Below are 25,299 nucleotides of genomic sequence, written 5' to 3' on the forward strand. Positions count from 1 at the left end.
AGCTGGGGAAACACATTCACTTGATATAACATTTCTCCTTCCCCTCTTTAGAGAAGAAAAAGTTAAATAATGTTATTTTTCCACCTAGAAAATCAGGTGTGAGAAACAAAATCTATCTATGCAAGATGAACTATAATCAGATTAAATGATTGAGGAGAAAATGACTTCCTCTTTAGATAGTGTTGTGTATTACTTTCTTCACAATAAAATGGGGAGCCAGATCTGCCTTGTGGGGAGGGGGAGAAAGAGGGGGGCCCATTGCAATACGCTTTCTTGTCCTGAAGCATAACTCTGGCCAATTTCACTATAACTGAGGCACTTTTCCACCACACAGGGTTCATTACAATCTGAAGTTGCCCAGCCTGAAGATTGCAACCCTATAGATTTCTTCAGCAGTTAAGTTGGGCGACCAAAACGCTCCTTCTTACTGCGGAGTAAATAGTTTCCCTCCAATTTCCACAGCCCAGACATTCCTTCCTGCCATAAAAGCAGTTTTTAAAGTGACTTAAATCAGGATAGAAATGCTATGGATCGTACTTGAGAATTAAAAAGCTGTTCTTTTATAGCTCTGCCCGCCCCTACTCCCCCCCGCCCCCCCCCGCTACACCGGCACGTGCACTAAGTTATTCTTTGCACATCTCATGAACTTTGTGATCGAAGCAGTAGTAACTACGATTTTTCTCCCCCCACCCCCCCAAAAAAACCCCTCCACCCACCCTGCTCACTAGCATTCATTTGGCCTTCCCAGGCTGCTGTGAGAACGGGCTCCGCTTCTCGGAAAGATTAGGAAAGGGCACCTTTTTCTTTCTCTCTCTCTCTCTTCCTTACAGGAAGAACAAAAAATAATCTTTTTAAAAAGAACGTAGAAGTTTCTCTTGACTAGGGGCGCACTTTGCCAGATGCGTGAGCGGGCAGATTGCGCGCGCGTTATGTGTGTGTGAACATTCATTCCCACATGTACTCCGAGCACGGGGGGAGCGGAGGTTTGGGATGAAGCAGCGTTTCCAAAGCCCCAAAATGGGAAGGTAGCAGTCCTGGCACACCCCGAAAAAGGGAACGGCGTTGGTGAAAGGAAGCCCTTTTTCCCTTTCACCCCTCCCGGTGCTTGTTAGCCCTTCTTTCCTTAGAACATTGAACGGCGCAAAGATTTGGTGGGTTTATGAATATTACTTTTATTTTATTTTTTTCTTTTGCAAGCAAGCGGCAGCTTAGCGCCAAGCTACAGGATGGGGCGCGAATCCAGTGCGAATGCAGAGCAGCTCGCCTTCCCCACCTGCTTGCCTTTTACTCACCTATTGCAAATCTCCGCCTTTTCCTCGCCTTTCGTGCATCTTCCCACCCCCCTCCCGTCTTGCCCTCCCCCCTCTCCGGGTGACCATCGCTCCTCCTCTTGTCACCCTTCCAAGCAAAAGGCAAGGCTCCCCCAGGGACCCGAGGCGGCGCTGCCGCTTCCTTTCCACCCTCCTCCTTAATGCATATTAATGGCAACGCATGCGCCGCCTGTCCCTTCCCCTCCTCTTGTGGCCATGGGCTAGCGCGAAGAGGCATTCTCTTCAGTGGGGTTTGCGGGACGGGAGATCGGTTCTCCTTTTCCTTCGGCTGCTTTTGTCTGTGTGTGTGCGCGCGTGCGTTTGCGTGTGTGTGTGCGTGCGTCCCTACTCGCCCTCCTCCCCCTCTTTTCTTGTGCGCGTGTAATTTTTTTTTGTTGTTGTCGTGGTCGTCTTTGGGTGTCGTCTATGTGTGTGTCGCGGGGGGTGGGGAGGGGGGCTCGCCCGGGTTATTGTGTGGCCTTGATCGAGAGGTGGCAAGTGATCTGCAAAGAAAGAGAGGCGGAGAAGGGGGCCAGGAAGGGACCAGAATAACCATCGCTAGTTTTATATATATATATTTAAAAAGAAAAAAAAGAAAGCAAAGAGAGAGGGGGGGGGAAGAGGGGAGGCCAAGGAGAATAATAAAAGGAGGCTGGGCTGCTTTGCATTGAAGATTGTGGCGCTATTGAAAAGCTTTTGAAAAGTGGGGTTGTCTTCCCACCCGTGCGTACTTCGATTCGGGGAGTATATTAGAGCCGGACAGCGGCTGCCACAGCAGCGGCACCTTGGGAGCGTCTCTGAGCGAAGGGGACTCTGCAGGAAAGAGGCATGCTTTTATCAAAGAGACGATCGCAGCTCACGGAGTTTTCCCTAAGTCTTTTTCTTGCGCTATTATGCTTGCGAGTCAAGGTACGTTGCATATCTCTCTCTTTCCCCGCTGTAGCTTAAAAGAGTTTGCTTTTTAAAAACAAAAAACAACAAAAAACCCACCCTTACAAACGCATCTCGGTTCCTCTCTTTTCTCCAGCGATATAATTAGCGTCCTTAATTTCGTACAACCGAATTGGGGAGGGAGGTTCTTGAGGACTTCGATGAACCTCGTGCTTTACAAACCTCAGGGTTTCCCCCCCCCCTTTGCATTTTCATTTAAAAAACGCTTTAATGCAACGAATCTTCCCAGTTGGAACAGCCGGAGATAAATTTCTGAAGAAACTGCCCCGCCCTCTAAGCAGATTTATCTAATTACACCAAACTTTCCAAAGATTGCTCCATTTCGCTTTTTCCTACAGGAGTTCTGCTTTTTTTTTTTGCAGAGCCCATTGCAAAGCGACTTATAATTTGTAAGGTTGCATGCGCTAGATTAGAACTGTGGGTTTGCGCTGTGTGCGGTTTATTACCGATTGAAAGAGATGGGTTATTTAAAAAAATGTTCCATCCGGAGACTGTAGCATGACACCCTTTTCCAATTCTGATTATTAGAATTTCCTTTCTTTCCTTTCTTTTTTTGTGGGGGGGGGGGGAGAGGGGAGGAAGAAACACAGTTTTCATAGCTTATTTGGTGGTTTAGAGGAAGGATAGAAATTTTCCCATTTGTCATGTAAACCTTCACTGATTCGGGTTTTCTTTTTATAACCTGTGTGACTAAAACTCTGTTCCTCTCCCTTTCCTGGGGAGGGTCTTTTCTTAACAGGTTACTCTAACATCGGGCCAGTTCGAGTTTGAGATCATATCCATGCAAAATGTAAACGGCGAATTGCAAAATGGAAATTGTTGTGATGGGACCCGAAACCCAATTGATAAAAAATGCACCAGAGATGAATGTGATACCTATTTCAAAGTTTGCCTGAAGGAGTATCAGTCCCGCGTTTCTGCTGAGGGCGCTTGCAGCTTTGGATTGGGATCTACCCCTGTCATCGGTGGGAATACCTTTAATTTAAGATACAGCCGGAATAATGAAAGGAACCGGATTGTCCTCCCTTTCAGTTTTGCCTGGCCGGTGAGTTAAAGCACTTTTAAGGCATCCTGCCACATTTTATGTGTGTGTGTATGAGTACAACAGTGCTGGCTGCTTTCAGTATTCTTGGTGGAGTTCTTGGCTTTCCTTTCTCTTTTCTGCCCAGCCCAAAGAACAAGATTTGGCAAGCATTGTACAAAACCTTCCTAGGCTAGAGACCTACTGTTTGGTCCGATTTAGTTTGGGAGAAGTAGGCAGCTTCAGGTAGCTTGTACCACCTGAAGTATAATGTACTCTCTGTGCATTTGCTCTTTAAGCTCTTTGAAAGTATGCTTGAGTTCCCTTGAGAATTACAAAGGTCACAAGTTCATATTACCGATTTTATTTTTCTTCCCAATTAGTTCTTGTGCCCAGGAAAAAGGGAGGGGCAATGCCTCTCCCGGTCCCTTGGTGAAAAGTAGCTTGCCAGAAAAGGGCATGCTTGGGGAGTCCTCCCTAAAGGGTTCTTCTCTATATTCTCCCTGGTATTCATCAGAGCTGTTTGCAGTGATGCCACCTCCAAGAATCTTGGATGCTTATAAAGCAGAATGAAAGCCCAAAGACCCACCTTGCAAATCTTCCGATCTCTCCTTGTAAGCCACCATTGCTTCTGGCTAGGCAAAAACCCCTCTTCCCCTGGAATCATGGTTCTTTAGTGTTAACTGGGGATATCTATTCTAAAACATAAGGGTTTACATTGGGGAAGGTTTGAACTTTAACTTTTGGAGCAGGCCCAAGAGTAATATTGGCTGTAAATAATCCAGTCCTTAAATAAGTGATGAATCCATCTGTACCTTATGCATATCGCTTGTTCTTGTTGAAGCTGCTTTGAAGTTGAGGTGGTTGATTTATTATTTCAGAATATGCTATCTTTGCTCAGGGCCAAAGCTTGAGCAGTATTTTAAAAAAACAACAGAAAAGCAACAACTTTGGCCAGACATGTGGGTTCCATCTAACATCCTTGTTGAAGATGCTGAACAGTTGTATGTTGCGAGTGGTTTCAAGGAGTATTTCCTGGTTACTTGGAAACCCTGATGAGAATCTGCCTCTTCTTGAAGAGGGTCCCGTCCCCCCTCCCATTGGTTCTTTGGAAGAGATGCAACTATGAGGTCTCAGACACAAGATTGTGTTTTCTTATTGGCTCAGATTACTAAATTGGAGGCCGCGGGAGGAATCAGTGGGAGGGATGCCCAAGCCACCGCCTCTTTAGTACTTGGGAGCACAATTTGCCAAATGCTGCTGTACTGCCTCCTGTCTGCCTATGTGGTAAAAATCTTCAGCTCACTCATTTTTCCTCAGCATTTGCCCCCCTCCCAACCTTTTTTCTTTGTTTTTTGGGGTAGGTGGGTGGGGTTGAAGCCAAATTCATGTATCTAAAAAGATGTTACCGGTATCAAGTACAAAATGGTCTCTATTCAGGGCTCTGGTTGAATTTTGCCAACCATGTCATCAAATGGCTACATTTTTTTAAAGGGTGGTGTTTGACAATGGTCAGGGATTGGCACATTTTTATTAAAAAATTCAGATTTTTTTTTCTCTTTAAATTGATAGAAGTCTGTTGAGGATGCCTTGTTAAGAAATCTGTATCAGGTGTCATAAAGCAAATTGTTTCTGCCTCATTACCAAACAGTGACTTGCACTTTTGCAAAAAGGGAGCAAGGATTTAAATTGGTGGTTCTAGGAAATTTGGTAGAATACAGCTCCACACATATTTATTTATAACACAATCGCTGTCTATATTTGGAACCAAGTCTAAACAGAGGTCAGTGGAGCTTACTTCCATATAAATCTCTGTAAAAATTGAACCTTTGATCTGGAAAGAAGGTGGAGATTATTTAAAAGTAAAACACACTTGTCTGCTTCTCTTTCTGTTCCAGCATGGCCACGGGCTTTTTCTTTCCAACTCCTTCAGAAACACCAACCTGCCTTTTGTAAAAAGCATTTTGAAATAGCCATGACTTAATCTTATAGTAAGCCTCACCAGGTTCCTTAGTAGGTCTGTCTCTAAAAGTACTAGCTGTTGGGGGAGTTGTGTTTTTTTTGAATTTGCCAGATAAAGCAAGCCTTATGGTGGACAGTATATGCAGGCAAAAAGACACACCAAGATAGATTTGAGGTTGGCAAAACATTCTAGAATCAGAAATCTGATTCAAATTAAAGCTAGTTTCTACAGCATGGACAGAGGTTGTGTTTTCCTCTAGTGCTCCTGAGGCGTGGTGCTTTTTCCTCCCTTTCATCCATCTAGCTGGGCGTATTTGTTTTCCTATTACAGCTCTCACTTTTGTTGTTACCTGTCTTCTGCAGGCGTGCTTCAGGCCTCATGCCACCCCTTGTTCATTAAGTGTTAGGCATGGCCAAGTCATCTACAGGCATGTTTTGGGATATTGAGCTACAAAGGCAATCCATGGCATAACTTGCACAACTCTAAACTTGTTAACCAAGGAAGTTGTTCCTGAGACCTGGGTTAGGTATCTACTCTGTTACTCATAGAACAGTTATTGTCTTCTTTTTGATGATGGGTGGGTAAACTTCCTAGCCTGTAACAAATTGGACAGTTTTTTTAAAGTTGGTGTAAGCCACTGCTTTACTTAGATTTCTCCCCCCCCCCAATTTCAACAGTGGGAGACACATAAATATGAATTGCTATTGCTTTGAGTGATGTTGAGGGAAGTCTATTAGCTTGTTTTTAACAAAATATTGGATCTTCTATTTACTAAAAGATGTTTCTCCCTGTGGTCTTTTCAGAAACTACACTTGCTGCAATAATATTGTGTGACACAGCATTTTTCCTACCACTTTTTCCTAATAAACCATGCATTCTTGTTTTCTTTGAGTGAATCAAAACAGTTATTTTTTTTTGTTTTTAAAGGGAGGTGTTAGGAAGTAGGTTTCAAATTTGGTTGTTGAAACTTCCCATTGCCTGATCTGGATTTTGATGTAAGCTGGATGAGTAATGATTGTGGGGACAGAGGGCTGTAAATTTCCTTTTAAGAGATTGGAGATTTGAATTAGTTGCTAGGAAACAGGACAGCAAATCAGCAGGAAGGAAATAAAGGGATCCATCCAGAACACCACACCTGCAATCATGGCTAAAATTAAGCAGGAAAAAAAATTGGCTAACATTTAGCAAGCTTGACCAACACTTCATCCAAGGAACATTCTCTGTATTGATTATAAAATCTCACAAAAATGCTTAATCTTTAAAGAGACTCTATTCTTAGCTCTTATTCCTTAGAAGGCATTTGTTTTAAAGACCTCAATCCAGTGCATAGATAGATTTATCTCCAGTATTTGAACTCTATTGATCCATTGAAGTAAGCAGCCATTATTTATTAAATGAGGGGGAGCATTAAAAGTTTGCCTTTTCTTATGATGTGGGCCCCATCTCTCCCTGTGTCCCAGGAGTTTTTGGCTTTTCTAAAATAAATTCCTCAGAACCTGAAACACAGTCCCTTTTTAAAAATTCCTGATGAATTTGCTGATATATAATGTGTATTGACCTGTTGGATTTGGAATAAGGTGCTAAAGTACTTTCACTGGCTGCAGAAAAAGTTTAAGATGGAAGTTTTAAGTGTCTTACATTTGCATGAACCTTTGGGTTTGAAAAGCCTTGGAAGCAGGCCAGGTGGTTATTTCAGATTATTTTAAAAGTAGTTTACAAATGGTAAGATTGCTTCAGAATCTGTTGTTGGGAACAACTATCATTTTGCTGAGTTATGCTAGGCTTTTATTTGTAGCCAGTTCGCCTAAAAGCCTTTTGTCTGGTCTATCAAAGGATCTCTGACCTAAGGAGGAAGGAAAAAGAAAAGCTATCAGATTATCTCTGAGTTTGTGAATACTTTTCCATTCAGACTTTGCAAGACCAGTTGCCCCACTTAAAGTAACTTTCTGAAAGTGAAATTTGCAGCACCAAGCATAGAATTAAGCAGTGTTGGGCAAACCTACATTCACTAAAAGGACTGAGTACATCGTGGGAAAGACTGTGCAATGTGAAAATACTTAAGTTATTTTTAATGAGAGGCTACAGTGGAGCAGGTAATTGTTTGCATGGAGTTGGTTACTTTTCAAACGCTTCATCCCTGTCGGATTGCAGCTCATTGGGCGAGGTTGGTAACCCACAATGTGTAATGCTTTGTAATCTGATTGTAATATTTTTTACACCCTTTGCCCATGAGTTTAACTTGGAATAAAACAGGAACTGATTTGTTTATACCCACATCCTCATGCAGCAAAAACAAAGGCCCACTCTAGATAAATAAGTCTATGCCCTTTTAAAGATAACCTAATTCTGTAGATGATTGGACTGTTTCTTGATTTCCCCTTGGGTACATTCTTCAAAAATCAATGTGGGTTATGCATTTATGAACACTAGCAAATAAATGCTTTGGGTCACTTCTGATCAGCCTGAAAGCCCATCAGCTTTTGCTCTTGGATAAGTACATGAGCAACCTCTGCTGTTAGAAAGAACACAGCATTTTTTTAAAGTGGGATATTCCACCAGTGGTATTATGCTCATCATGCTGAGGTTGGAAGACTTTGAGTAGTTAACTGCTTTATTGTAGTATGAGACTGTATTGGAAATGAAGTGGTGGAATGAGAAGATGCCAAAAGAAAGCTAAAATAAGATATACTGGAGAAATAGAATCTTGCCCTGCAAATGGCCCAACATGTAATGAAATGGTTAAATTGGCTCAATGTCCAGATATTTTGTATGGTTTTCTTGTGGAGAATACCACCACTACTATCTCTTCTCCCTCTCTCCTTTTCTCCCTGTGTGAAGCTTACTGGGTGCAACTCTTTAAGTTTTTGCTTGGCTGGCTGCTAGGCATTCTGCCTATTAACCTTGTCACCCTGTCCTAACTAGGGCATTGAATAATAAAGCTGTGCTTTAAGCAGGTAGTGAAGCTAAATGCTGAGAATAGCAGATAATCTTGGTGGTGAGGTTTAAACTAGCTACTGGCAACCCAGTAGGCTTGGGAGAAGATAGGTGCAAACACTTACAGAATTATCAGTTTTCTTACCTTTTTAAAGAAAAACTTAGCCCCACCCCCTTGGACAGCAGATGAAGCCTTTTTTGGAGAATATCTGGTTAAAGACAAAAGTACCATGAGTCCTTACTAAAATTATACGTTCTCCCTCTCGTGCTGCCCCGTCCCCCCTTTAAAGCAGATCACTTTAGTCCTTGGAATATTGTAGCCTGACCACCCAGACAGAAGCACTGGTGGCTAATATTAAGCAGTGACAATAGCATGGCCATGCTGACTGCAGAGAGGATTATTGAATATAATGGGGCCAGTCCAAAAATAATGCTAATACAGGGCAAGCAACAGGAAGCAACAGTAGACTCAGCATAGTTTGGCTCCCAGACAAACTGTGGGCTAGCTTTACACAATGGCAAGTTCAGCACATCCCTAATAATAGTGATTATTATTCCATCAGCCTTGCCAGAGCCCTGATTGACTTGGTTCATTACAGGCGGAGCACGCACATTCAGAAGTCACTGTGTCTTCATTTCAGAGAGGAAGGGGGGGGGGTTTCATATTTGGGGGTGCTTAGGAGTGGGACAAATCTTTGCTGCTTCTACAAAGTGGGGGGGGGCAGGGGGTGCAAAGCTGACTCTGAACTAAAGGAACAACTCAGCAGGTCCATGTCAAATAAGATTCCCCCCCCCCCCCAAAATTGTCATCAGCTTGCTGGAGCTGTCTTGCTATGCTATCAGATTTCCAGGCTTTCTCTATTTGTATTATTTTGTTGATCTGGAACTAAAAATCACGACACGTTCAGCTAAGTGTTTATTTCTGTTCTAAAGATCCTAGAAAGATGACTTGATTTGCAGTAAAAAATATAACTTGAAATTAAAATCATTTTTTTTAACAGCAAAGCCAATGATTGTAGAGAATCCAAGTGAGAATTGCTCTGATCTAGCAAACCTACTTGAGACTTGTTGGGTGTGCTTGCTCAGTTACTCTGGGAACAGATAGCTGAGTTAGAGAAGTTATGTGATGGCCATGTGTGGTCCTTAGCCACAAAAAATGCCATTGTAGTACCCTCCTTCCTTGCCAACCAGCTGATCTAGCTGATCAGCTGGTTGGGGATAAAGGCTGATTTTCCACAGCTGGTGGAAACACTTTGAATATTTTGAAAGCTATCTGGACGAAAGGGAGTCTGTTGAGTGGTACAGAGGAAGAGGCCTGTATTCTATGATGTTTTGAATAAATGGACCTGTGTATTCTTCAGGGTCATAAAGTTCCCCTGCAGTGGTGGGATTCAATTTTTTTTTTACTGCCGGTTCTGTGGGCGTGGCAGAAGAAGGATACTGTAAACTCTCCATTCCTTCCCCACTCCAGGGAAAGATTACTGCAAAATCCCCATTTCCTCCTGATCAGCTGGGACTTGGGAGGCAGAGAATGGATGGGGGTGGGGCCAGTCAGGTGGCATTTACTGGTTCTCCAAACTACTCAAAATTTCCGCTGTTGGTTCTCCAGAACTGGTCAGAACCTGCTGAATATCACCTCTAGTCCCCTACCCCTGATATAAGTCTTTTGTCTTAATGGTACTGGCCAAAAAATCTCTCAAGCCATCTAATTGGGCTCTGCTACCCGATGGTTCTTTCCTCCATCTATAACCCACATGGCCTCTTTACAGCCTTGCAGGTACTAGAAGAGCATCTTCCACTTTTTATATATGTATATAACTCAAATAACTACCAAAGGATCGTTGATTGGAGGGAGGAGAAGAGGGGGTTCCTCCAGTTGCTTTGTCTTCCCTGAATGTGGAAAGGAGTCCTTGTCAGCAGATACCCAGAGAACAAAAGAAGCCATTCTACCTCTCTGGAGCTTTTGCTTGATTCTGAGTATCCACATGGACTGACTTAGCTTTCTTGCATCTGGCCAGATGTATATGGAAAGTATTGCCAATTAATCTGGATTTTACACCTAATGTATGTATGTGTGTTGGGGGGGGGGGTGTTTTTGTTTTTAAATTTGACTCTATCCTGCCAATGGATCTTTCAAGAAGCATGGAAGGAAATTAATTTGGAATGATGGCATCACTTCCACTTTGGGGCTTTCTTCCACTAGAAAGCCTTGGCAGGAGAACATTTCTTCTTTGTCCCTAACATGCTGTCAGACATGTTAACATTTCTCCTTTCCCTTTTTGCATCTGTAATGAGGGAAAGAGATGTTTGCTAGGCCTTGCTGTTTCTTTCAAGACTGGGGGAGCTGGGGTTAGCAACTCACCCCCAGTCCCACCCCAGTGGACTTCTGGCTAAAATTGCATGAGAACTGCTAACTTAGAACAAGAACAATATTCCCATTACCTTTTTTTTGTTCAAGGGAATGAGTTTTTCTCCAACAGCACCCCCAAATCCTTTTCCCTTACCCACTTTTAGTAACATGGCCGAGTATTATTTGATGCCAACCCTCTACCAGTTCCCTTTGGAAAGTAGCAGAAGGAAGTTGAAGACAACAGCACTAAAGTAGAAGGTATAAACTACCGCATTTCCCTGAAAATAAGACTGGGTCTTATTTTCTTTTGACCCCCAAAATAAGCGCTTGGCCTTATTTTCAGGGCGGTCTTATTATTTTTGAGGTGCAGGAGGCGGTGAGCATGGTCCCCTCATGGCTGCTGCTGTGTTGCAGTATTTTCAGGGAGGGCTTATTTTCAAGGGAGGGCTTATTTTAGCACATGCACTCAAAGGCCCGATTGGGCTTATTATCTGGGGAGATCTTATTTTCAGGGAAACAGGATAAGTATAAAAGGGAAAGCATTCTTAATTAATGGCTAATATTGAGAAAAAGGATAAAGCTTCTCAAGGTTTGTGTTTAATATTTAAAACACACACACACACACACACACACACACACACACACACACACACACACAGGAGAGCCAGGTCCTGACAACCCAAGTGATATGATTTATTACAACATCAAATGTTTTCCTCCCATTTTTCCCACTTAAAAGGTAGTCCAAGTGGGAGGAGACGTAAATCTTGTGTGCTGGAATATCAAGATTGGCTTCACATTTTTTGCTGCATCAACCAGCAGAGGCCAGATTTAAACCTGGGACCTTGACATAAAAAATCTCTTAGTACGAAGTACAGTATGGCATTCTGGTTCTTTTGGGGAAAAGCACAACAAGGGTGAGGTGCATGGGAATGAGAACTATTGCTGGCAAGAGTCATACTTAGATCCTTGCTTTTCCCAGGCTTGTGGAATGTAGACGGGGCCACAGAGGCATGTCTCAAATTTAGAAATTAAGGGGGGGGGGAATATAATTTCTCTTTAAGTTGAGTTGGCTCAAGAGGGAGCTTGGTTTCATGTTATAAAAAGTGGTAGGAAGGAAAAAACATTGGAGATGTTTCCTGCAAACATCTTAAAATTCTCTGGTTTGCTCAGGAATTCCTGTGCCTTTTAATTATTTCTGATTCTATCATGACTGCAGCTCCTCCCCCCCTTTCCCAAAATGGGACAAAACAAGAAAGAGAGAATAAATAACACCTGTTTCAGAAGGTTTTTCTGAATTGCAGTCTTTTTTTAAAAAAAAAATCCCTCCCCTTTTATCCATTGATGTAAGCTTTTCTCACCCCAGGGAATCCAATTGTATTCTTGAGGTTATATACTTGGGTTAGGAGTGTGTAGTTAACTAAGGAAGGAAGAGGTAGGGGTCAGTTTTATGGCCGTGGGAACCTAACAAGTATGCATTTTCATTGGATGCCAGCACATAAAAGGCCTGCCCCAGTTTAAACAAATATCAAAACTGTTGTCACTCAAACTGTCATTGCTTGCAGAAGTCCAGGAAGATTTGTAAACCAGAAGTAGGTAATGGGCATGTTCTAGAAGTTTTGGGTTACAAATTCTGAGTATTAACATTACACATTCACACTGATCCAGAATCACAGCATAGGGCAGCTGGAGGCTGATGTCGGAAGCTAAACAGAGTCAGTGCTGGTGAATATTGGATAGAAAACTGCTAGGAAATAAATCTCTATGCTGTTAAACTAGACAGAATTATTTAAAAATGGAAGAAGGCAAGTAGCAAATCATTTAATCTCTTATGACTGCATTCATATTGAGTCTCTTTGTAGCAACATGGTTTGCTCTCAAGAGCTTAAAGCAGACCTTTTTTAAGTAATGACCAAGATTGCAAGGCTCCTCTGTCAGTACATCCCAACTAGAGGTAGCCCTGGACAGCAGATTGCTGAAAAAATATCTGTGTAGAAGGGGCTGCAGTGGGATGACTGGCAAACTGTATAGAGGGGACAAAACAGTGTTTGCGCAGGAAGAGCAAAGATACTCAACAAAAGAGAACCAAGAAAAGACTGGGTGCCTGGCTTTTACAGATATTAAGATTTTCTTAATATCTCTACAACTTACAGATATTACAAATTTTCTTATATCAGAAATCAGAAATGTGATCAGTGGTAAGATTGTCTCGGATGTGGATGCGGGCATGCTTGATAACAGGCTGTCCCAATATATTCTGCATCACAAGGAAAACATTGAGTTTAGAAAAGGAGACTTTCCCTTGCCTTATCTCTGACATGTATAGAATGGTTACTGTTGGGGCAACTTAATCATCACATCCTCCTCCTCCTCTCCTGGTAAGGCTGAAATGGTAGTGGCCAGACACAGTGTGATTCCCTGATGAGGAGTGACCTGTTAAACAGTAGTATGAGCCTATTCCTTCCTTTCTGGAGGTTCATATTACATGCCTTGGGGGGCTTGCTTTGTGTTTTTGATTCTGAATAAGCCATACAGGGGGTTTTCATCGTTCCCAAGCATAAACTTCAGGCATACATGGTTTTCTTTTCCTGTGATTGTATGGAGGCCTCTTTGTCTCTGGCTGGCTAAGGATAGAGTTGCACTAGTGAACTGGATGTGACTTTCTCTTGTAGCTGCCTGCCTACTTGTTGCCTAGTACCTTGACTTGATGGGATAAGGTTCAAGATGTGGAATTCCTTGTGTCTGACTGGTGTATTTATTCAAAGATGTGCAAAGGTCAGACATGGCATGGGAAAAATTAAGCCTCTGTGCTGTATGCCTGCATTCCTTGGCTATCTCAATTGTTGATCTATAGAGTGTGGATTGATGCACACCTCTTAACTCTCTAATGTCTTGGTGGCACATGACTTTTAAAGCAGAAAACTCTGATTGGGTGCCACTGAAGATTTCCCTGACCCTGACAACTAAAACGGATCAGGCTGAACAAACATGGGACCAGGGGAGTCAAGCTTCTGTATGAACTGTAAAAAAATGTGCCAAAATGAGTCCTTTCACTAGGCCAGGTGAATTGTTTCTTCATGCTTTTGCCAACTACATGCAAGCTCTTGAATGGCCATTCAAAACTCTCCCAGTGAAATACCTTGTTGCCTAATAGGATTGCCAAGGGGCCACTATCATTCTCAGATCAAACAAAAATCAAGGGATAAAATAATACCATGAAAGCAACTCTCTTGAACTGAGCATATAAACAAATTAAGACTTGCTGGAGTGGCATTAAAATGTGGTGTGGTGGTTAGTACAGCAACAGCAGCCCTTGTAGCAGTATAATCCTGCAGTGAAACATGCTGGCCAACAATGCTAAGAGGAGCAGGAACTGTTTGAGGAGGGTACCTTCTGAAATGATTGTGCAAGCCAGCAGTGAAAACATCCTCTTAACTAGAGGTAGCATGAGTGGCCATAATTGGCTCTTTGTTTTTTTGTTTTTTTGTATGAGTGGTATGCTTCCAGCTTGCTCTAACATGTTGTGCCTCTCTGCACTGATAGAGCCTGAATGTTGCCGCAATTAATCCAAGGAAGAAGGGTGCCTTGACAGGTAGAACTACTTGCCCATAAAGCTTAATGTATATTTACATTGTGATGCTGGTATCTTAGGTTTCCGATATGTAGGGATGAGGTAGGGGGGAGGGAGGGAGGGTGAGAAGGAATGATATGAATAAGGTACTTTCAGTCTTTTTCTTTTTTTTTTAAGATTGTTCGTGTTTAGTTGTGACTCAGGAAAAAAAAGGCCTGTAATGGAGTGGTAATGAAATATGAGCGCTGTAAAAGAAAAAGAAATCGGCCATTCATTGCAAGACGGGGCACAAGTCTGTGCTTGCCCAACTTTGCATGCTTTTGGAAGCATTTTCCCACAGTTATCAGTGAACGAAATGGAAGCCTTGTCTGCTTTCAATATGAAGCATATTTGGGCTGTAGTCCAAGACTGTACCTTTAAGAAAAAGAAAAACACTAAACTTTTTCTCTTGTTCAGAGACCAAATGCAAAGCAAAGTCAAGAGCAATTCATTTGCGTTCTGTTTAGAAAAAGTCAGCTTTGTGTATATAACAGTGGTTGTTTTATCTCAAAGAAACTATTTGTTTCAGGTAGTTTTTCATTTCTTCCCACTGGTCTTCTAAGTGGATGGCCAGTAAATGCAGAGCAGTTAATAAACATAAGGCAAATTTAAACCTTAAGAGTTACAATGTTTTTTTTGGTTGCCCAAAAATCAGTGGTGGTTTTCAATTTATTTTACTACCGGTTCGCTCGTGTGCTCATGCGATGCTTCTGCGCATGTGCAGAAGCGTCTGGGTGGGTGGGTGGAGCTTCCTGCCGCTACCACTACCAGTTTGCTTGATCTGGGGTGAACCAGCAGAAACCCACTTCTGCCAAAAAACATTTGACTTCTCCCACGTTTCTCAAAATTATGGTGATCTGATTGCACTCGGTCTCTTTAATATTTGGCAGACTCTTAATCTTTTGGCACTCAGAGTTACATGAGAAATAAGCCTTTTTTTCTTTTGTGTGTGTGAGAACCAAGTGGATATTATTTGTTGTAAATGCAAAAACTTTTAAGCATTGAAATGATTCCAAAGTTTTTGATTGAAAAGTTTGTTGTGGCCCATCAGTGTAGAAAATTTTAAAATCCATCCAGAACTTTCAACATGGAGAATAGTACCCAAAGAAATGTTCTGGAGAATGTGAAAGTTTGCTCAGTCTTCCATGCTATTTGGATTGGTTTTCATTTAATCGTGTTAGCTATCTCTCAGGTTTGGATGGCATTTTTAATAAAGACTTTTTAAAAAGTTTCTATACCTTCTAGCCAACTAGGCTACTTAATTTGACTGTAATGTCCTGGCAGTTTACAGTTTGAAAAGCAATGTTCAGCATTTATGGGAAGTACTTATTGTACCCTTCATTTCATAGTTTATACCGGTTATAATGTTCATCATAGGCAATGTAATCTTACTAGACATCTTTCCTGGTTTCACTGCCCAACTCCTGCAGTCCAACTTATCTAAGCATTCTTCATGGAGTTCGAAGAGAGCCAGTTTGATATAATGGTTAAACCAGGAGTCTGTAAGTTCCAATCCCACATTAGGCATGAAAGCCAGTTAGATGACTTGGAGCAGTCAGTCTCTCTCAGCCCAACCCCATCTCACAGAGTTGTTGAGGTTTAGAGAGGAGCATTATTACATATGTTTGCTGCTTTGAGGTACCTACAAAGTAGCAAAGGCAGGATGAATTTAAAAATTGAGTATAGAATGGACAAATGAAGATGACACTTACTGCCCTCTATTTGATTTGGATTGCAGGTCCTGCTATACCTTGCTCTGCTGGGTCTATAACTTTGGATAGGGAGGTCAAAGTTCAAAACCTGAGGAAGCACCAGATTATATCCCTCTGCTCCCTGAGTTTTTAAATTCCTGTTTCAATTCAAGGTTAACAAGAAGGTGGCTTAGCTATAACAGCTGGCATCCTTCCAGCCTAAATCTGTTTGCCTTGTATACAGCAATGACTCCTGGCATTCAGATCTCACAGGGCAGCTTAATGAGTTTATAAGCACACAGTTGCCACTAGTTCAACCATTTGTAAACTCTTCCTCCAGGTAGGTTTTGAACAAGGAGAGACTATCCTTCTATTCCTTTTCCCCACCCCTTCTTTCATGGCTGCTTTACACATTTCTCCCTCTCTTCCCCTTCCCCCTCCCTTTCCAAATTCATCTGCTCTTTCCTTTCTTTCGTTACCTGATCCTTGTGGGAACAGTGATGGCTTTGCTTTAGACAAAGTGTTCAAAGAGGTGCTGAAAAGCTGAATCTTTGGAGATTATGGCTCTGAACCTTGAGAGTGCAATTCTAGCAACCATGCCTGGGTATCTGAATGGGAAACATTGATATTTGTAAAATGTTTGTGGTTTTTTTATTATTATTATTATTTTTAAAAAATCTCCCCCTCTCAGGGCTGTTTTCTTCCTTGCAGCGTGTTTTATGTAACATAACAACAAAACCCTGGAAGGGATGGTAACTTCCTTTCTAAGTATGTAAGATGCATTAGTGGTGACAAAGATGAGACTTTTCACCTTAAATTGCCTGAACCAGGAAGGATAAGGCAGCTTAAGCAGCTGCAAGAGGATAACCTTTGTTTCAGCTATAATCTATTGACTATTTGTGCTTACAGGCAAGTCACAATTTAAAGGAAGAAGCTCAACAGTTTTCAGAAGGTGCTCTACAAAACTTAGGACCATAGTAGTAGAATAAGTGTGTCTTACAAAAAATGACTGATCCATTTTACTATCTTGCAGAGATCCTACACGTTACTGGTTGAAGCCTGGGATTACAGCAATGACAGTGCTAGTAAGTATGCATTTCCCTTTTTGTTTCCTTTTCTGGAATTATTTAAGAGTAAGCACTTACGAAGACATTACAAAAGATGAGGCCCTTCATCATGCTTTGGCAAAGTTGCCATGCATTTCTTAATCACAATGGTGTGCATCTAAAAGAAAAGGGAAAAAATGATGGACATGTACTAGGAGACTTCTGGATGCATGAGAGTACAGTTCCCAGAATTCCTAACTAGCCTGCTGCTGTGGTTACAATGCATCTGATGGTAAAAGAGTACATTGTAGAATATCTCCAATCTTGGACAGAATTTTGGGTGAGGTCAATATCAGGGAAGATTCACATGATTAAATTGACCAGATAAGGGATGACAGTTCTTTAAGTTATTCTGAAATTTACATTTTTGATAGACATCCTGTTACAACAACAGAAGAATTCCCCCCCCCCCCTTTCCATGGTGGTCCCAGGTTGAATGAGAAGAAATCTGCTCCATTAGGGAGAGAGAATTTATCTTCCAGGAGAAACACATCTGGGCTGCTCATCTATTGTTGCATGGCTCATAATGAACATTAATAAGAAAAATGAGACAGAAAATTCTTCAGGATCTTTCCTTTCAGGCAAGCTGAAAAGATTTTGAAGCAAGCATAGAGAGTACTTGTGGGAGACTACTGGGATTGGTTGATCCAGTTTCCCCCATGTGGCACTGAAGATCCTTGCCAGGAAAACTATGGATGGTATCACTGTGCTATAATGTGACCATTTGCTAGCCAGCCTGCTTGAATAGGGGGCTGTATTATAACTGAGGCTGAGCAGAGAGGAAAACCTGGAACCTTAATATAATAAAATTTTGGAGAAAAGGTAGGAAAGAGAGAAAATCAAATCAGAAGAAGGAAGCAGGAACAAAGAACAGGATAGATAAAATATCCAGGTAATAAAACAACAACTAGCAGGTAGATATTATGGAACAGTAGCAGAGTCCCTGAATCCAGAGACCCTGTTTCCTGATAAATCAATCGTGGCCTTCTTTCCTAAAAGTGGGATTCTTGATACAGTCAAGATCTTTCCAAGGAATAAGGAAAACTGGGTGTCTTCTACCAACCTTCTCTTGGAATGTACTATAATTTATAACTTGGACTATGATGTAAATGCTTTTCCAACTGTTCTGTTCCTGCCATGACAGAAACTTACAGACATGCCACTTAAAGAGTATGTTTTCCCTAGGGATGAAGCTACTAGCAGAGGTAGGGACCTAAGTGGCAGATATAGGAGCCAAGAGATAGGTGTGTCAGGTTTTCTCCAGCAAAATAAGTAGGAACCTGGACAAGCCTTTGATCTCAGGTGAGAGATCCCTAAAATAATGGGGCTGTGGGAAAGAATGCATCTGAAATTCCCCTGAGTAAGACATAAAAGGCTATCTGCCATTAAGAATTAAACATAACTACCAATAAAGATCAAGCATTTTGTGAAAGCTTACTCAGTTGTCTCTCTCTTCTTCTTGGGAGCAGACATTGGACAAAGCCCAGGCATATCCTTTGACCAATGAGACCAAAAGAATCACCCAGCACTCTCTGAGCTTGACATAAGCAATGGAGCATTGGTTCAATGATTATGGATCTTCATCACTAGCCACTATTCCATTTCTTATTGGAATTCAAACCATAGAGAAATTAAGTTGGCAAAATCTCTGGAAGACCCCGACGTATAACCACATCTGAATTCATGAGTGAGGTAGCATTGAAACCATAAGTATCCTCCTAGATTTTTTTTTTAGAGAATTGTACCTGTGCAGTCCTCCTTCATTTTCCCAAGTGAACTCACAACTGCTGATTTTACATCACTTTCCTCTGTGTACATTGCTTCCCATACAATTTTTATGTCGTGTGCTCAGTAATTATATGAATATGTTTACAATTGATCCACAGCAGGATGCTATGTCTTGAAACTCAGATGAAGTTCTATGTATGGACTAGAGCACAGGTGTCAAATTCAGCACGTCACGTGATGTTTCATGACGTTTTTCCCATTCATGGAACTGGAGTGGGTGTGGCCTGGGTGTGATGCATCCGGGCCGCAGGCTACCAGTTTGACACTGATGGACTAAAGAAAAAAATGGCAGCATATAGGTCACCTAAATAGGTGACAGGTACAGTATGTTGCAGAGATAGAATAAGTAACATCTGCAGTCACCCTGGCTTTTCAGAGATGGCAAATCCAGTTCAAGGAAAAGATGAAGTTTTGGAGATCCTACCTTCATATTTGAAGCAACATGATGTTCTTAAGCTTGCTTACGTTGCATCTTGATTTGGAGATAAAAACAAATAGTCTTGCTGATTTAGACAGATGTCTACCACTACCACCATCATTCACTTTTAAATCACATGCATGCCACCCCCTCACAGTTAACACAAATTGGATTCTAATTCTTTTTGTATCTCCCTTTTCAAGATAATACTCAGCTTTTTCAGACTGCTGCTTATAGCCAGTTCTGTTGGTAAACATAGGTTACATCAGAGTAATTCAGTCATGCTTCTACGTCACTAAACAGCTTTCCTAATGGCTATGAAATTTTTAGGGTATTTCTCAACCTTTAAAAAATAAATAAATTTAGGAATTGTTATTATCTCCTTATAATTGTAATTGATGGGGGATAAAATGTAGGGACACGGTGGCTCAGTGGCTTAAGATGCTGAGCTTGTTGATCAGAAAGTTCGGTGGTTTGAATCCCTAGCGCCATGTAACGGAGTGAGCTCCCGTTACTTGTCCCAGCTTCTGCCAACCCAGCAGTTCAAAAGCACATAAAAATGCAAGTAGAAAAATAGGGACCACCTTTGGTGGGAAGGTAACAGTGTTCCATGTGCCTTCGGCGTTTAGTCATGCTGGCCACATAACCACGGAGACATCTTTGGACAGCGCTGGCTCTTCAACTTTGAAACAGAGATAAGCACCGCCCACTAGAGTCGGGAATGACTAGCACATATGTGCTAGGGGAACCTTTACCTTTACCTTAATGCCTTCTCTAAGAACAGCTGGTGGGTATCTTGAGTGAAATGCTTCCATTCATCTACAATTGTGTTTGCTTCCTTTCCTTTTTTGAAATTTACATAACTCTGCATAGGAACTACCATATATGAATTGGTAAAAATAAAAATGAAATAGAAATTTCCTTTTAAAGAGAGGAGAGGAGTAAAACAGTTTAACAATGAGTTCAATTTGCAGGGTAGTGCTTCTTCTCATTTCTATCTAGCCAACCTTAAATCTTCCTCTCCCCAAATTGTTGTGAAAGCTCTCCTCCAGAGATTGCTAACATTTACTCATGGTATATCTTACTATGGTAAGATATACCATGAGTAAATCATTGGTTGGATGTTTTCTTCTGCATTGCAAGGAAAGGATAGAAAACACTTCCATTATATAGAAGCAAGTGCATTTTGTGGACACTGAAACCAGAAAATGCAAGATAAAGGCATAAAACAACATATGAAAGAGAGATGATTCTCATATAGGTGTTGCCATATTAACTCAACTGGAGAAACTCTGAAAATTGAAAGAAGCTCTTGTTTGCTAGAAGAGCCTAATTCTTTTCATTCTGTATCTTGTACTATCTCTTTGAATAGATCTCATCTTTATTTCATGAAACAGAATGTCTGAAGCTTCACAATGAATCCTTTATTTGTTCGAACATTCTGGAAGCGAAGTTTTTCACCAACTCCCCCTTCCCTCAAAAAAGTTACTTAAAATCCTTTTTACTGAAAAGCATGTTTGACCACATCCAGATGGAGCTTTGTGCTTATTCATGAGTAAATTTGCAATAGATCTGGTATTGCATAATTGATCACAATGGTGACCAGGCAATGGAAACTTCCCCCTTTCAATGTTATGTTGGCTATCTGCTATTGCAAAGTTTTATTAGGTCTCGTAGAACTTTATGATGAATAGATTAGAATGCAATATTGAAATGGCAATTGATTCATAATTTACATGTGTTTTAAATTAACGGGATAGATTAATTAATGTAACCACAGCATTTTAAATTGCTTTGGGAGAAACACAATTTAGACTGGATGACAATGCATTTATCTGTCCTAATTGAAGTATTAACTATTTTGTGGAAAATTTTAGAATGCTGTTCCCTAAAGCTAAAGTCCAGAAGCTCTATTAATGTCAGATTGAAGAGCAAACATTATCAATTATATTTCAGTGCTGAGCACTTCTATCTTGCATAGCCAGTAATTTGGATAGCTTACTGAAAGAAGTAATCTAACATATCTAGAAGATAACTATTTAGTCTACCATCTTGTTTCTACTACCGTCCAGTCAAAGCTTTGAGTGGCTCACATTCGGCAGCCCTCCACAACAAATACTGTCTTATTCAAGTCCAGGCAAGCCTTGACTTTGTATAAATTCCAGGATCTCAAAAGAATGATAGGAATCTTGTTACCTTGATGTGCTTTCCAGATATGGCATATGAAGAGCTTATTGTTCTTGAAGAATAAGATTAGATGCGGGTATGGAGTGGTTATGATACATAAGCAGGTATTCTGTTGGTCCTTTCTCTGAAAATAGATGTGTGACAGTTTTAAAATACTTTTCTTCAGATATTCTTAGATGGGAGCTGTCAAATGTATTACTAAAAGGACAGGCGGTCTGATGCCTGCTAGGAAATCAGCTACAACAGGGTGTCAAACTCCCGACCTGCAGGCCAGATGCATCACATGCTGGTCACGCCACACCCTCTCATTTTAGTGAAGGGGAAAAGAAGTTATAGCAATAGCAGTTAGACTTATATACCGCTTCATAGGGCTTTCAGCCCTCTCTAAGCGGTTTACAGAGTCAGCATATTGCCCCCAACAACAATCCGGGTCCTCATTTTACCCATCTCGGAGGGATGGAAGGCTGAGTCAACCCTGAGCCGGTGAGATTTGAACAGCCGAACTGCAGAACTGCAGTCAGCTGAAGTAGCCTGCAGTGCTGCATTTAACCACTGCGCCACCTCGGCTCTAGTTATGATATGTCACATAATGACAACATGACAACCCAAGTTTGACACCCCTGAGCTACAATGACTGTAATGGGATTTGGTCTGCAATTAGTTTCCGTCATGGTGTATAGGAATTCCGGGAGTTGCAATCCAATGTAGGTTGTAAAAGATTGGGACTGAAGATAGCAAAAGTCATTGGGTGGTGCCATGCTGGTTCTTTCAAAGGACTTGAACCTGTAGGACTGGGAATTCCTCCTTTGGAACATATCATGAACATCTCCTTTTAAAGAACACATCAGCAACATAATGAAAATTAACAGGAATTCTTCCTAAATAAGGCTGAGATAATACATACGAAAATTACAGGTGTCTGGAATCTTTTGCAGGATTGGAATCTCTTGTTGGAATGAGAAAGTTCAACTAACAATTTAAAAGAATGCATTCTGAATAGTGTTAGATATTGTCAGCATGCTATAGTTCAATAATTCAAGCAGACCTTAGGAAAGCATTTTGAAGATAATGTATTGTCTGGTTCTCCCTACCCTAATCTTTATAGTCTTTAAATCCGAATGGATTCATATTTATGTATCTAAAATTCTTGAGATCACCTAAGGATGTTGGGTTTTTTAAAAAATGTATTCCACTTTTTGGATAGTGTTAGATGGGTAAAGATGGCCTTGAGGATATATTTAACCATTGAATGTGATATGTTAATGCTGATGGATAAATAATGACCTTATGAGTCTCTGAGCAGGAATAGCTTCCTTATTTCAAACTTAAGAGGCTGTAACCTACTTGTGTCTACCTGCAGGGACGCGATAGTTCAGTGGCTAAGATGCTGAGCTTGTCAATTAGAGGTTCAGCGGTTCGAATCCCTAGCATCATGTAACGGATTGAGCTCCCGTTACTTGTCCCAGCTTCTGCCAACTTAGCAGTTCGAAAGCATGTAAAAATGCAAGTAGAAAAATAGGGACCACTTTGGCGGGAAGGTAACAGCGTTCCATGCCCCTTCAACATTTAGTCATGCAGGTCACATGTCCATGGAGACGTCTTCAGACAGCGCTGGCTCTTCAGCTTTGAAACGGAGATGAGCACTGCCCCCTAAAGTCGGGAACAACTAGCACATATGTGCAAGGGGAACCTTTATTTTTAACCTACTTGCTTACCTTAACAAATAGGGGGAAAATCTGCACGGCATAGCTCGAGCCCTTTTTTTACCCTAGTAACAATTGATTGCCAAATGTGTCCTGGTTTAACAGTACAGAATACCCTCTTGGAAAATTCTCGAGAGGGAAGTTGAATTTTGATATCAGAAGCTGAAAGGATCTTAACAGTCAGGCATCCCACTACAACAGACCAGATTATAGTCTATAGATTAATGATCCTAATGTGTCTAAGCTATCCGTGGCACGACAAAACCGCGGTCCACTAAAGTGCGCCCGATTAAAGCGCATCGCTGACGTCATCAGCAGTGCGACAACAGCGACCGCGGAGAAAAAAGGGCGCTTTAAAAAGCGCTTTGAAAGCAAGCCGATTCCAGTTAAGGTAAGGGTTAGGGTTAGGTTTAGGGCTAGGTTAAGGGTTAGGGTAGGGTTTAGCGTTAGGTTAAGGGTTAGGGTTAGGTTTAGCGTTAGGTTTAGGGTTAGGTTTAGGGTTAGGTTTAGGGTTAGGTTTAGGGTTAGGTTTAGGGTTAGGTTTAGGGGGGTTAGGTTTAGGTTTAGGGGTTAATTTTAGCTTTATCGTTCACAGCGTGCTTTTTTCGTCGCACTGTGATGACGTCAGGTACGCGGTTTCGTCGAACGCGGTTTTGTGGTGGAACCGTAGCTATCAGCCATTTAAGCAAGAAAACAGCATTTTACCTGTGGCTCTTGACTTGCCCAAAACAGTACAAACACATTTTATGAGGAGCTTAGGCAAAAAAAATAATTCTGGACACCTTCATCGCCCGATACATACCTTCTCTTTCCTACATTCCTTTCAGTGTCCAATTGCTTTCATTTTTTTTTCTCTTCTCATTTTGATTCAAAGTGTAAGATTCCAATGTAGTCAGTGGCAAAATCTACAGATCGCTTTCTCTCTAGGCAGGCAGGCTGGCTTTTTTTTTTTCCTCTTTTTTTTTTCACTGTCTGCCGCCATTGGATTGCTAGTCATTAACCTTCCATTTCTGTGGCTTAGTAATGGCAGGTTTCTCAAGCTCTGAACTAATTTTCTTTGGGTACTGCACAAGCTGCCAAGGTGGGAGTGGAGAGAAGAAGTAAAGAGTATGTGGAAAATCCTACCACAGCTGGTTATGTGAGTGCTTGTTTTTTCCTGTGCGGTGGCTAATAACTGCCCAATGATGTTATGATATACCAAGGTGAGGGTGGGGGAGCAGAGGCGCAGCATTTTACACATACAAGTTGCATTCCCCTTGTCTATTCAGAACTGTATGTGAACATAAAACTAGGTTTGCAGACATAGAGGTCACGCAGTTGCTAGCAGCAGGCTCTTGCGTCCATGGATAAGGGGACTGTTGCCTTGCATGTGTGAATTGGCCCTACAGGTATCGCCATTATTAGGGAAATGAAGTGTGCAACAATGGGCCTTTATGGTGCAATTTACATTACAAACTGCCCTGGAACAAATATTTTGAAAGCTGTTAGTTGAATAAGTAACTAGGTCTGTGTTCCCAGCATAACTGTTCTCAAAAGAGAGGTGTATGATATCCTTGCAGGAAGCGGTTTTTAAACACAGCGTTAAACCTTGACTGTATAGCATAATATTATCAGTCTTTCCACCATGCCTGTAAAGCCAGTTTATAAATGGGGAGTGACCATGTCGTTACTATTAGTTTAAGATTGTAACTGAAGATAAATTGTAAATTGCTGCATTTCTGTCCTAAAAGAATAATATAGTTTGCTGAATAGTTTTGCTGAAAATCCATAATTCTATACAAAATCATTTGAACAAATAGATGAGCCAAAACTGATCTTTAATGTGGCTACTCCAAATCTTGTGCATAATTGACCCCCATCATTTTAAACTTCCATTTTTGTAATTGTTAAACTAATACTTTAAAGAGATGTAATAATAATTTTACTCTTTATTTCAATACTTTAGCAATATTCTTTAACTGTCTATTTTTTAAATACCTGCAGATTTAGAATTGTCTAATGTAGCACTTCTGAGCTGATAATAGTCTGAAGGCTTCTAATGTGTTTGGGTCACATGGTGAAATCAGGACAAGTTTTAACAGAATATACTGCTATTCCACATTTCAGTTGCAATTCCTCTTGCGATAACTCAAATGGTTTAACAGCTTGAATGGCATTTAGTTGTTCAGAAGTATTAATACCTCTATTAGCCCATAATTAAAGCAGCCTTTAATGCTGGAAATAGAACTGTGGCTAAAAGTGGAGCAGAGCCTCTCCCACAATATCAA

At 41.2% G+C, this 25,299-nt stretch overlaps 1 protein-coding gene across 1 annotated transcript in view; it reads left to right on the forward strand.

Moving 5' to 3' along the window:
- Positions 1 to 1,537: 1,537 nt before the first annotated feature.
- Positions 1,538 to 25,299, forward strand: part of JAG1 (jagged canonical Notch ligand 1) — a 63,969-nt gene continuing 40,207 nt past the window's right edge. The window contains exons 1-3 of the mRNA XM_087716854.1: positions 1,538 to 2,219; positions 3,001 to 3,306; positions 16,864 to 16,915. Coding sequence (XP_087572980.1) covers positions 2,139 to 2,219; positions 3,001 to 3,306; positions 16,864 to 16,915 — 439 coding nt within the window. The 5' untranslated portion in view covers positions 1,538 to 2,138. The remainder of the gene's footprint in view (positions 2,220 to 3,000; positions 3,307 to 16,863; positions 16,916 to 25,299) is intronic.

Source organism: Thamnophis sirtalis, unplaced genomic scaffold (assembly GCF_051295495.1).
Source record: "Thamnophis sirtalis isolate CommonGarterSnake01/CBP01778 unplaced genomic scaffold, rThaSir2_p1.2 scaffold_5, whole genome shotgun sequence".
Lineage (NCBI taxonomy): Eukaryota > Metazoa > Chordata > Lepidosauria > Squamata > Natricidae > Thamnophis > Thamnophis sirtalis.